Raw genomic sequence first — 12,699 nt, forward strand, 5'->3', positions numbered from 1 at the left:
CCCGATCTCCACCGTCCAAAATATTGGACCAGATGCTGTGTAGCTGCTGTCCAAAAATCATGACGATCCAACGGTTCAATCTACGGAAAACTGAACTTTTCTGATGCTGTGTATTCTTTTCTCTTCTCCTCTCTCTTTTCTCTTTCTCTGTTATGTGTTTGTTATATACTTCTCCTCTCTTTTCTGTCCTTATATTTTAGATAGTGGCAGATCCATTTTTTTTAATAATATGCTCCCAAAATAGAAAGTCTAAATAAGACTTTAATGGGCTCAATAGTTGGGCTTTCCTCATGGGTCAAAAACAAAGAAAAAACCCAACAAATCTCCCCCTTTTTGACTTATGAGGAAGAGTTCGCCATACCGGCGATGGAGCAACATACCTTCAACTTTTCCCTTGCTAGAACCTTTGTCAACATATCGGCACCATTATCATTAGTATGAACTTTATCAAGTTCAAATAGTTTGTCTTCAAGTGCATCTCTAATCCAATGATACCTCACATCAATATGCTTGGTTCGTTTGTGAAACATAGAATTTTTAGCAAGGTGAATAGTATTTTGATTATCACAAAGAACCACGTAGCGCTGTTGCACAAAGCCAATCTCTTGCATAAATCTTTTGAGCCATAATAGCTCCTTACACGCTTCTGTTGCAGCCACATACTCAGCCTCGGTGGTGGATAAAACCACACACTTTTGCAGTCTCGATTGCCGTGACACAGCTCCCCCTGCAAAAGTCATCAAATATCCAGAAGTGGATTTCATGTTGTCCTTATTTCCTGCCATATCAGAATCAGTATAACCAACAAGTATCGGCTTTCCATTTCCAAATGTTATACCCAATTTGGAAGTACCACGTAGATATCTGAGAATCCACTTCACTGCTTCCCAATGCTTCTTACCTGGATTTGACAGAAAACGACTAACAACACCTACTGCATGGGCAATATCAGGTCGTGTGCACACCATAGCATACATCAAGCTCCCTACAGCTGAGGCATAAGGGACTCTATCCATCTCTTCAATCTTCTTCTCAGAAGATGGACAATCTTTATCTGTCAACCTGAAGTTAGTAGTAAGAGGAGAACTAACCTCTTTAGCTTTATCCATGTTGAATCTGCGAAGCACCTTCTCGATGTATTGCTCCTGTGACATGTGTAGCTTCTTCAAAGCTCTATCTCGAGTGATCCGAATGCCAAGAATATATTTTGCTGGCCCCAAGTCTTTCATAGCAAAAGACTTGCTCAATTGTATCTTCAGCTGAGTAATTCTTTCTGCATTCTTGCCAACAATTAACATGTCATCAACATATAACAATAAAATGATGAAATCATCATCACCAAACCTCTGGAAGAAAACACAATGGTCTAAAGTAGTCTTTCGGTAATTTTGCTCCCCCATAACTGACTCAAACTTCTTGTACCACTGTCTTGGTGCTTGCTTCAACCCATAAAGACTCTTTTGAAGTCTACACACATAGCCTTCTTTTCCCTTAACCTGAAAACCTTCAGGTTGCTCCATGTAGATTTCTTTATCCAAGTCACCATGAAGAAAAACTGTTTTGACATCCATCTGTTCAACCTCAAGATCAAGGTTGGCTGCCAAACCAAGAACAATACGAATAGATCCCATCTTCACGACCGGAGAGAAAATCTCATCAAAATCAATACCCTTTCTCTGACTGAACCCTTGGACCACCAATCTAGCCTTGTACCTAGGTTGTGCGTTGTGCTCTTCAGTCTTCACTTTGTAGACCCACTTGTTCTTCAAAGCTCTCTTGCCTTTAGGCAACTTCACCAACTCAAAAGTATTATTCTCATGTAAGGAATTCATCTCATCTTGCATGGCTTCAACCCACTCCCTTTTGTGCTCATCTTCCATGGCCTCTGCATAACACTCAAGCTCTCCCCCATCAGTGAGTAAGACATACTCATTAGCTGAAAAACAAGTGAAAGGATGACGATCTCTTGTAGACCGCCTAAGTGGGACAAATGGTGGCACGTCTGGTACCGGTATCTCTGAATGAAATTCTTCATCCACCTCTGGCTGTTCTGGAGCATCAATATCATCAGTATCATGTTGTTCATCATTTTGAACATCATAGTCAAGAGGTGGTTCTACATGCTGAGGAGGCACTGGATCCAAATCAGTAACATCATCATTATGTTGAGGAACTGTCTCTTTCTTCTCAACATCTTTCAGGGTCTGATCTTCAACAAACACAATATCTCGGCTTCGAATAAGTTTCTTGTGGACAGGATCATATAATCTGTAACCAAACTCATCTTGGCCATAACCTAAGAAAACACATGGTTTTGACTTCACATCAAGCTTTGATCTTTCATCTTTAGGAATGTGCACAAAAGCTTTGCATCCAAAGACCCTTAAGTGACCATAAGAAACATCTTTGCCACTCTAAACCCTGTCAGGTACATCAAAAGACAAAGGAACACAAGGAGTTAGATTAATAACATGTACCACAGATTCAAAGCTTCTCCCCGAATGAACTTGGCGTACCGCATGTGACAACAAACATCTGACACGCTTCATCAAAGTTCTGTTCATCCGCTCTGCTAATCCGTTCAACTATGGTGTCTTGGGAGGACTCTTTTAATGTCGAATACCATGATCTCTATAATAAGTATCAAATGGATTAATGTATTCACCTCCATTATCTGTCCGAATACACTTAAGCTTCTTTCCAGTCTGTCTCTCAATCGAGGCATGAAACTGCTTAAACACTTCAAATACTTGATCTTTAGATTTCAAGGTATAAACACATACCTTTCTGGAGTGATCATCAATGAATGTGACAAAGTAGGAGCAACCACCAAGTGTCCTAGTCTTCATAGGACCACAAACATCAGAGTGCACCAGATCAAGTATACTTTCCTTCCTGGAAGGAGGATGGCTCTTAAAGGAAACCCTGTTCTGTTTACCTGCTAAACAGTGAGAACACTTCTTTAGATGAATATCATGCACACCCGGTAACACATTTCTCTTCAACAAAAGAGACATCCCCTTTTCACTCATGTGACCAAGTCTCTTATGCCATAAATCAGTCATGTCGATTCACCACAAAGATTGACCCTATCCTTGAAGATCTTCGGATGTGTCATGTACAACTTTGAACATCTTTTACCTCTAGCCACAATCAAAGAACCACGAGTGAGTTTCCATATTCCATTACCAAAGTTGTTGTAACCATCATTATCAAGTAGGCCCGCGGAGATCAAATTAAGTCTCATATCTGGAACATGTTTTACATTATGTAAAACCAACTCTATCCCAGTGTCAAACTTCAAACAAATATCTCTGATGCCTGCAATCTTTGATAGTCCATTATTACCCATCCTAACATTACCAAAGTTACCTGGAGTATAAGATGAATAAAAATCCCTTTGTGATGTTACATGACATGTAGCACCACTATCAACAACCCAGCTCGAATCAACATGTGCAATGTTGATCATATCAAGATCAGAACAAATAAGGAACTCATCGGTAGTAGTGTTAACTTTAGCATTGCCATTACCACCCTCATCTTTCTTATGATTCTTTTGATTGTTGTAATCGCTCTTCTTTTTCTCCTTTTTCAATTGCCTGCAGAACCGTATTGTGTGCCCTTTTCTACCACAATGATAGCACTCAAAATCAGCAAACTTTCCTTTGGATTTACTTCGATGCTTCCCTTTGTTACCTGGACCTCTACTATGACTTCTCCCCCTGCTTTCTGTAACTAAGACATCAGAATGTGAAAAAGAACCTTGTGACTTTCTTCTCATCTCTTCATTTAAAACACTGCCTTTAGCTAATTCCATGGTGATAATACCATCTGCTGCAGAGTTGGACAATGATGTTCTAAAAGTTTCCCATGAGTCCGGTAAAGTGCCCAGGAGCCACAAGCCTTGTATCTCATCTTCAAACTTGATACCCATTCCTGCAAGTTGATTTATGATTCCCTGAAAAGAATTCAAATGATCAGTGACAGGAGTTCCATCATGGTATTTCAAGCTCATCATCTGTTTTATTAAGAATAATTTATTGTTTCCGGTCTTTCTAGCATATAACTATTCAAGCTTGTTCCACAAAGTGCGAGCATGAGTCTCTCCGCTGATATGGTTCAAAACATTATCATCAACCCATTGACGAATATACCCACAAACCTGTCTATGCAAAATATTCCACTCTGCATCTGTTTTACTCTCAGGTTTATCAGTATTAAACACAGGCAAATAATAATCCTTCACATAAAGTAGGTCTTCCATCTTGCCTTTCCAAATATGATAATTATAACCATTCAAATTGATCATCCTACTTGTGTTAGCTTCCATCATTCAAACAAGTTTAACCCAATAGAGAAGAACCAGGCTCTGATACCAATTTGATGGGAAAAACAGCCACAAACGGTAAACAAATAAATACGGAATTAATCTCCGTTTGTCTAAACTTTCCCAACTTGAATGAACCCCTGAGGATGCAAACAAATAGGGTGTTCTTAATGCAATTAGAACACACACAATACAACTGCTATGCACCAAGATATTGAGCTAAAACAGTAAGCACACAACAACACAAAGACACCGAAATTTTAGCGTGAAAAACCCATAAACTAGGGAAAAACCACGGGACCATTTTGGCCGCTTAAATCCATTATCATCATCAAAGGAGCAATACAAAGTCTTCTCTAGATAATACTAGAGGCATACAAATTCATCATATCCTTGAAAGTAAGCACATCAAGGTGTATGGAATCAAAATAGAGCCAAGATAAGAAATATATCACCAGAAAATTAGTTACTGTCCAGACCAACGGAACCCGACCTCCGGACCTCAAAACCCGATCTCCACCGTCCAAAATATTGGCCCAGATGCTGTGTAGCTGCTGTCCAAAAATCACGACGATCCAACGGTTCAATCTACGGGAAACTGAACTTTTCTGCTGCTGTGTATTCTCTTCTCTTCTCCTCTCTCTTTTCTCTTTCTCTGTTATGTGTTTGTTATATACTTCTCCTCTCTTTTCTGTCCTTATATTTTAGATAGTGGCAGACCCATTTTTTTTAATAATATGCTCCCAAAATAGAAAGTCTAAATAAGACAATAGTTGGGCTTAATAGTTGGGCTTTCCTCATGGGTCAAAAACAAAGAAAAAACCCAACAGGGACAATCAAATATCTATATCTGTTTTAAGGCATACTTTTCATCCCCTTCAACAGATAAATTTATTTAAATGAATGTATATATTTTACAACTCTGTTCTCAAACTTCCAACGCATAAAAGTAAAAATAGCATAATATAGAAATGACTATCTTCCTGGAATATCGATCTTCAACATTGTGGTATTAATTTAACAGAGTTTTGGTTGCTTGATGCACTCAACATGCCTATCTATCGTGCTTCCAATATTGTAAAAGTGACTTCATTAGCAGAGAAAGATTTATGGTTGTTCCTTGTAGTATTTGCTTCAGGCGGAGGGCTTTCCATGAAAAAACCAGGCTGTTTTGGCCTAGGCAATGGATTTTCGCTGCCCAACATAAGAACTGCTGATGACATGTTTGGCCTATCTTCTGGTTTTTTTTGCACGCATAATAGAGCCACATGAATGCTTCTTAACACTTGAGATAGATCGATGATATCAGTTAGACATTCATCAATTAGTTCTAATGGTGTCCCCTCAATCCAAAGCTTCCATGCCTGAAAATATTGCAAGCTTTTAATTAGTTCACATGGTGAATGTGACTCTGGATGCTACAAAAACAAAAACAAAAACAAAAAGGACAACATATATAAAATGTTTCTTGCTCAGGGCTCATCAGAATCTCTTTCATGATTAATCTCAGGTAAATTATACAAGCGGTCATCCAATTTCATGTAAAGGTAATTTGTGGTCACAGACTGATTTTTTTTCCCTGGTCTATTATCATCAGAATTTGATTGTGTTAATAATATATGTCATTTAAGTTAATTCCACTAGCGAACCCTCAAAAATTCAATGTTTCACCAACAAAAAGAAAAAAGTTAGATTTCGGAGGAATGGAACTAAGCTAATTGCATCAAATCAAACTTTAGTGATAAAATAACAAAAAAAGGTTGATGTTTTATGAATTAATATGACAGAGCATTCTCATTGTCCGTTTAGTTTCCTCATTTACCTATCACAGAGAATATTCGTCTATATTCCCTAACTTGTATATGGCATTTATCATTCAGTTATTCTAACATAAAAGAATTTCCATATAATATTGCATGCATTTCATGGGACTGAAAGGAGAAAACACCATTTAATGTGACAAGGCTAAACATTAACAAGCTAGTATATAAATGCTTACATGCCCAATAAGGTTAATATTGTGGTCTTCGTGACAAAAGTCCCTGTTTTTCTTTCCACTTATAATCTCCAAAACCAAGACACCAAAACTAAAGACATCAGATTTGATTGAGAAGTGTCCATTCATTGCATATTCAGGTGACATATACCCACTGCAAGAAAATCATCATCAAGAATACCTTCTCTAAACATACAAATGATTGAATAGAACTAGTTTAAAGATACTTACTAGGTGCCCACAATTCTATTTGTATTCGCTTCAGTTTGATCGGCTCCAAATATTCTTGCAAGGCCAAAATCTGAAATTTTCGGATTCATTTCATTATCCAATAAAATGTTACTGGCTTTGAGATCTCGGTGAATGATTTTTAGTCTAGAGTCTTGATGAAGATAAAGAAGACCTCGAGCAATTCCACCAATGATGTGGAACCGTTTATGCCAATCTAGTAATTTGCTTCTCATTTTATCTGACCAAATACTCATACAAGTTATTGCTATTTTCTTGAGTTAATAACAACAGTACAAAAATATAATATGAATTTGAAAACAGTAATATTGTTGAATCAGATAGGTTCAGACCAAAAATAAAGAAGTCCAAGCTTTTGTTAGGCATGTATTCATAGATTAACATTTTCTCATCTTCATGAGTGCAGCAACCAAGAAGCTTTACAAGATTACGGTGCTGAAGTCTGGCTATTAATATTACTTCATTTTTGAATTCGTTCAATCCTTGGCCAGAACTTTTTGAAAGCCTCTTCACTGCTACTTCTTTTCCATCTTTCAATGTACCCTAAATAATCATTGACATACATTAGGCAGTTTTATATTTTACCCTAAATCATCATTAGCAAACTTGATAATCTAACCTTGTAGACAGGTCCGAAGCCACCTTGTCCCAGCTTGTTGCTGCTTGAGAAATTGTTTGTGGCTTCAGATATTGTCTTCAAATTAAATGTTAATAACCCCATGTCTTCGTTCCTATCATCATATTTATGATTCTCTCCACCACGTTTCTTTACCATCTCTGAAGTAATTAATTATGGATAAATCCGAAACTACTAACAGGCCGTTAAATCTGAATCTAAAATTAGCTGTTTCAATAAATCTACATCACCTGTATGGCTGTTTTGAGTTAGTTTACCTTGTTTTCTGATATTTCTCCTCCATAAGTAAAAGATGATCAGTATGAAGGTTATGAAAGTAGCACAGCCAGTCATTAATCCAACTTGCTTCCTACCAAAGCGCCTTTGCTTCCGCAGTTCATCTGAAAGCAAAGGAAGTGCATATAGTGATAGACGTATTTCTGCGTCTGAAACAGATTCTTAAGTAGCAGTCAAATTCAATTTCAGATTAGTGACCTCTGTGCTTTTATCCTATTTATACATTATAGCAGAAAGGCTAAACAGAAGACTAATAGGAATTACCTATTTCTGAAGCAGCCACCCGTACATAGAGGTCCTGCCCTCCATCTAATATTCTTATGTCCATCAGGTTATTGAACCAAAGCAAGCAGCCACTTCCACCTCCCCTTATATCTAAATTTGCATATGCAGTGCAAGAACAGTTTTTCAGGCACAATACCTCGCATTCCTTGATGTCAATGCTTCTGTCATACCAGGAAGAAGATGTATCTGGCAGCTTAATCCCTGTATATTTCACAAACCTATCTGTATCATTGCAGACGAGTGGAGTCCTCCGAATACATCCATCTGACCATTCTTGTGACTTCCAATTTGTTGGCGACTCGGGAACGAACCCATTCAAGCATGCACATGCAGGATAGCCATTGGTCCTGCAGTTAGCATTTGGACCACAGAGAGCATAATTTTCACATTCATCGAGCTCCGGTGTAGATACGACCTTCCATTTGTTTGTTTCATCCTCCCATTTAAATAGCTGCGCAATACCTGATGGATTTAGCATAAATCTGGAAACGAGTGGAGCGTTTGCGGGCTCATATGCGTAATAGACCTCAATTTCATTGTTTATAAATCGATGTATGAAAATTGGATTCGCCTTCCTCCCAGCCCCTGTAAAAGTTTCTCCGTTCCAAGAACCTGGTCGGTACGTGATTTCACTTCCCTCAAAAAGTATTAGCTGTGGGTAACCATGATGACTCAAGATTAAAGAGAATTTGCCTTGATCTGGATCTTCTGCGCTTTTCCAGGACGACATAAACCTGTTAAGACCGGTAATCAAGTTTCTTCCCAATTTCATTCCTGGAAGCAAGGTGTCACATGGATAATCGAAACTCTGCCACAGGTAGTTATCTGGATTAGTGTCATTTTTATCTCTGACAACAAGATTTCCGGTCTCCAAGAGCTGAGCTACTGGATCTTTTGCAGTTCTCGATACATTTGATGACCAAACAAAATTGTTTGTGCTATTGGTAAGAAGTAGAATTCCTTGGCTAGTGAGGTTTAAAGCTCCCATAGTATTGGAAAGTGGAGATGATCTGTTGGCAACCCATACAACCGTCTGCGGAGATATATTCTTGTACCACACACCCACAAATCTCATTTTGGAATTTTCAGGACTGAAAAATCCAAGTTCAAATCTTCCACCTGTTGAAGCTATAGTCTCACCATCTCTTATGAATTGTTCTAGATTAATCCTATCTAGTGAAGTGGAGGTTGTTATGATGGAGATTAAAAAGGAGTATAATAAAAGCACTACAAAGCCTCCCATTTCTTTTCTCTCGTTAACTAAAAGCCAGAAGTTTAAATCTGTTAAATAAATTGACAAGGCATTAGAGTATATCTGTAGTAAATAATATAACTTGGTTTATGACTTACAAGTTTTATAGGTAATTGACTTGAGAGAGTCAAGATATCAAACTTATATACTCATACGTATATGGAATGATGAAACAAATAAATGGATGGTCATATCTACATCGGAGCTTGATCAATGTGAAAAGTATGGCTTCTGCGGTCCAAATTCTAACTGCAATAGCAATGGTTATCCTGCATGTGCGTGCTTGAATGGTATCGTTCCCAAGTCACCAAGAAATTGGAAGTGACAAGATTGGTCCAATTGATGCATTCGGAGGACTCCACTCGTCTGCAATGATACAGATAGGTTTGTGAAGTATTCAGTAATTAAGCTGCCAGATACGTCTTCTTCCAGGTATGACTGGACTGTTGACATCAAGGGATATAGAAGCGGTATTGTGCTTGAAAAGCTGTTCATTCACTGCATATAAGGGAAGATGGAAGCGGCTGCTTGCTTTGGTTCAAACTTCGCAGAAAACAGAAATTATGAGGTGAATTAGACCGGTAATAACTAAACTTTACACTTTGTAACTTTTGGTTGCTAATCTTTTATTTTAATAACATAGATTATTTTTCGACAAATAGAAAATAAATTATATACATTATTACTAAATTTTATATTTTATAATAAAAAATACTAAATTATTTTATTTTTTATAAAAATATATCACCAGTATATTTTTTAAATCAAAATTTTAGTATTTTTTATTATAAAATATAAAATTTAATAATCGTTAATGTAATTTATCCTCACACTTGTGATAAAATTCATTGATGTTATTAAAATTAATATTTGACAAGTATTTGATTATAAATAAAAAAATTGATATATTTTTATTATAAAATATAAAATCTAATATCCGCCGCTATAATTTATCTGAAATATCTGAAATTGTAGGTATATGATAAAACTTGAGGACTTCTGCTTCCAATTATTAACATTAAAAAAAGTTTCAAACCGCGCGCCTTGAAAAGTCACCACAGAGTAGTTTGTGATGCTTCAATAAGTAGTATCATTTGTGCTACTGAAAACAACAAGATCTCCTTGGCTAGTGATATTCAGGTCCTTTTATCTAAATATGTCAAAAAAAAAGTAAATATTTTCTTATAGGAGGGGTTAACTTTTCAAAGGCACGACCGACACTGTAACTGTCATGCGATGGTATATGCATTGGTAGTCAGTTATTTTGTACTTTTATCTTGTCCCAACTCACAGGGCATAAAGCTTGATGTCCAAACTCGCAGGGTATACGAGCTTGGCATGGTCGCCACTCAAGGCGGGGACCATGCTTAATTTTCTTTTATCTTTTTTTTTTGGATACTTTGTTTTAAAACAAAATAAGCATACTCTGTTTTAGAACTGTCCACCATCGTTAGTTACTTTACTGTCCTTACAGATATCTCCCTCACAATCTAGACTTTTCTATATAAAATTAACAACAATGGCATTTTAGGTTCTTCTAGACATACTACTCACATCCAATATATATATATATATATATATATATATATTAATTTATTATTTATTTTCAAGGTATACATATATATATATAGAAACTTCACTTTCCATGCAATAAGTTTCTTCTCCAATAATATATATATATTATTGGAGAAGAAACTTATTGCATGGAAAATGAAGTTTCTCTGTTGGCTACCTATACAATTGTGCAGGAGATATTTTCTTGTACCATAATCCCAATTATCTCCGTTTCAAATCTGTAAGACTTAAAAACCCCAGCTCATAATTTCCCTTTGCTGAAATGAGAGTCCCTCCATCACTTAGAAGATGGTTTGGGTTAATATTATCCAGTCTGGCGCAGGGTATTACTAGCAAAATGAAGAAGAAGAAGAAGAAGAAAGAAGCTGAAAAAAACAATAATGCTAAAATCGAAAGGTGTGATGTCTGGTATATTGAGTCTGTCACTTGATGTAGCTATGAACATACAGGAAAGAACATAAGTTAGTCAAAGTAAAACAGGAGACGCCGTTTCTTACTCCAATCATATGCAATGGGGACATGAATTTTGGCTACAAGAGTGTATGTATTTTTGTGGCAGACAGCACCATGGTTAAATATACGCATTGACTAAATCAGTCATGGTGCTTTAAATCGCTCTCTCCTGTGGTCCTGATTAGGGTGAGGAAAAATCGAAGGGAGCCATTCTGATGGGTTATTTTTTTAATTCAGTTTTGCTTCGGTTTAAGAAAAATTAAATTCAAATAAACTTTTGAAAGTCTTTTACTGAAGAAAATATATCCGAATTTTAATATTTATTATTAAATAGTGATATATAATATATATATATATATATATATATATATATATATATATATATATATATATATATATATATTTTACTATCTTACCTAGCTCCCAAGGTGGGAACACTTAACTCATGAAGACGTTGTGCTCGGGCCTCTCTTGGTAGACTATTCATGGGCCGGGCCTGGGCAGGCTCGGGCCGAGCCTGACTTGATTTTGGACAAGCTCGAGCCCGCCCTGGTCCAAGAATTTTTTGATATCTTTGAGCAAAAGCTCAATTTCGAAATTTTTTAAAAAGTTCGGTCCGACCTGATCAATTATTAAATCTGTCTCAAATTGTAGTTACATTTAGATTTAAGGGTTTGTTTTGATTAATATATTATTAATAACAATAAAATTATAAACATAAATAATAGGTAGCTAAGTGATATTGGCATTTAATTATAAGTTGAAGGTCATAGGTTTGAGTGCTAGGTATGATTTTTTTTTTTTTTTACTAACTAAACTAGACATCGTGCCAAGCCCGGCCCGAGAATTATGGGTTTTTTTGTGGATTCGGGCCGGGCCGGGCTTGTACTCAAAAATTGTTATCCAAGCCCGGCTCGAAAAGTGCGGGCCAGGCGAATATCCAGGCCCATGAACAGGTCTATCTCTTGGGAGAGTCCCTTTTCTCCTCCAACCTCCCCCTCCCCCCTAGTTTTTTTTTTTTACTAACTAAACTAGACATCGGACAGAGCCGGGCTTGAATTTTTATATACATTCCAAGTCCGGCTCGAGAATTACGGGCTTTTTATGGGTTTGGACCGAGTCGGGCTTGTACTCAAAAGTTATTGTCCAAGCCCGGTCCGAAGAGTGCGGGCCTAGGCAGGCTGGACGGGTATCCAGGCCCATGAACATGTGTATCTCTTTGGGGAGTCCCTTCTCTCCTCCACCCCCTAGTTCTAAGGAATTTTTTTAAGCTAGTGAACTGCTTGAAAAGTTGTTTGCTTGCTCACTGCTTTACAAAAGCGCTTATCTTAAGACTGCCTTCAAGGCCTTACCACTAGAGGGGGAAGGGATCTAAGAAGGAAAGAACCAAAGGGCAGAGGGAAGGGCCAGTAGGCGAACGAAGGAAGCGTAGTTTGGAGCGGAAGCTAAATCGAATATATATATATATATATATATATATATATATATATTAATTTTTAAAATTTAATTTTTTTTATGTTTAATTTTTTACATGTAAAATTTTTATTTTAATATATATATATACTATTTTTAATATATAAAATAAAATTATGTGTAATTTTATAATTTTTCTATTAATTTATTAATTAATAAGTTATATTGCTAAT

At 36.7% G+C, this 12,699-nt stretch overlaps 1 protein-coding gene across 1 annotated transcript; it reads right to left on the reverse strand.

Annotated features, from left to right (window-relative positions):
• Window positions 1–5,171: 5,171 nt before the first annotated feature.
• Window positions 5,172–9,410, reverse strand: LOC8288704 (G-type lectin S-receptor-like serine/threonine-protein kinase At4g27290). The gene is made up of 7 exons (XM_015725193.3): window positions 7,753–9,410; window positions 7,470–7,592; window positions 7,195–7,352; window positions 6,908–7,118; window positions 6,558–6,795; window positions 6,330–6,480; window positions 5,172–5,694 (listed from the first exon to the last, which is right to left on the reverse strand). The coding sequence occupies exons 1-7, from the start codon at window positions 9,014–9,016 to the stop codon at window positions 5,389–5,391; spliced, it is 2,451 nt and encodes an 816-aa protein (XP_015580679.2). The 5' UTR covers window positions 9,017–9,410; the 3' UTR covers window positions 5,172–5,388.
• Between the last annotated feature and the right edge of the window lie 3,289 nt (window positions 9,411–12,699).

This window comes from Ricinus communis, chromosome 9 (assembly GCF_019578655.1).
Source record: "Ricinus communis isolate WT05 ecotype wild-type chromosome 9, ASM1957865v1, whole genome shotgun sequence".
Lineage (NCBI taxonomy): Eukaryota > Viridiplantae > Streptophyta > Magnoliopsida > Malpighiales > Euphorbiaceae > Ricinus > Ricinus communis.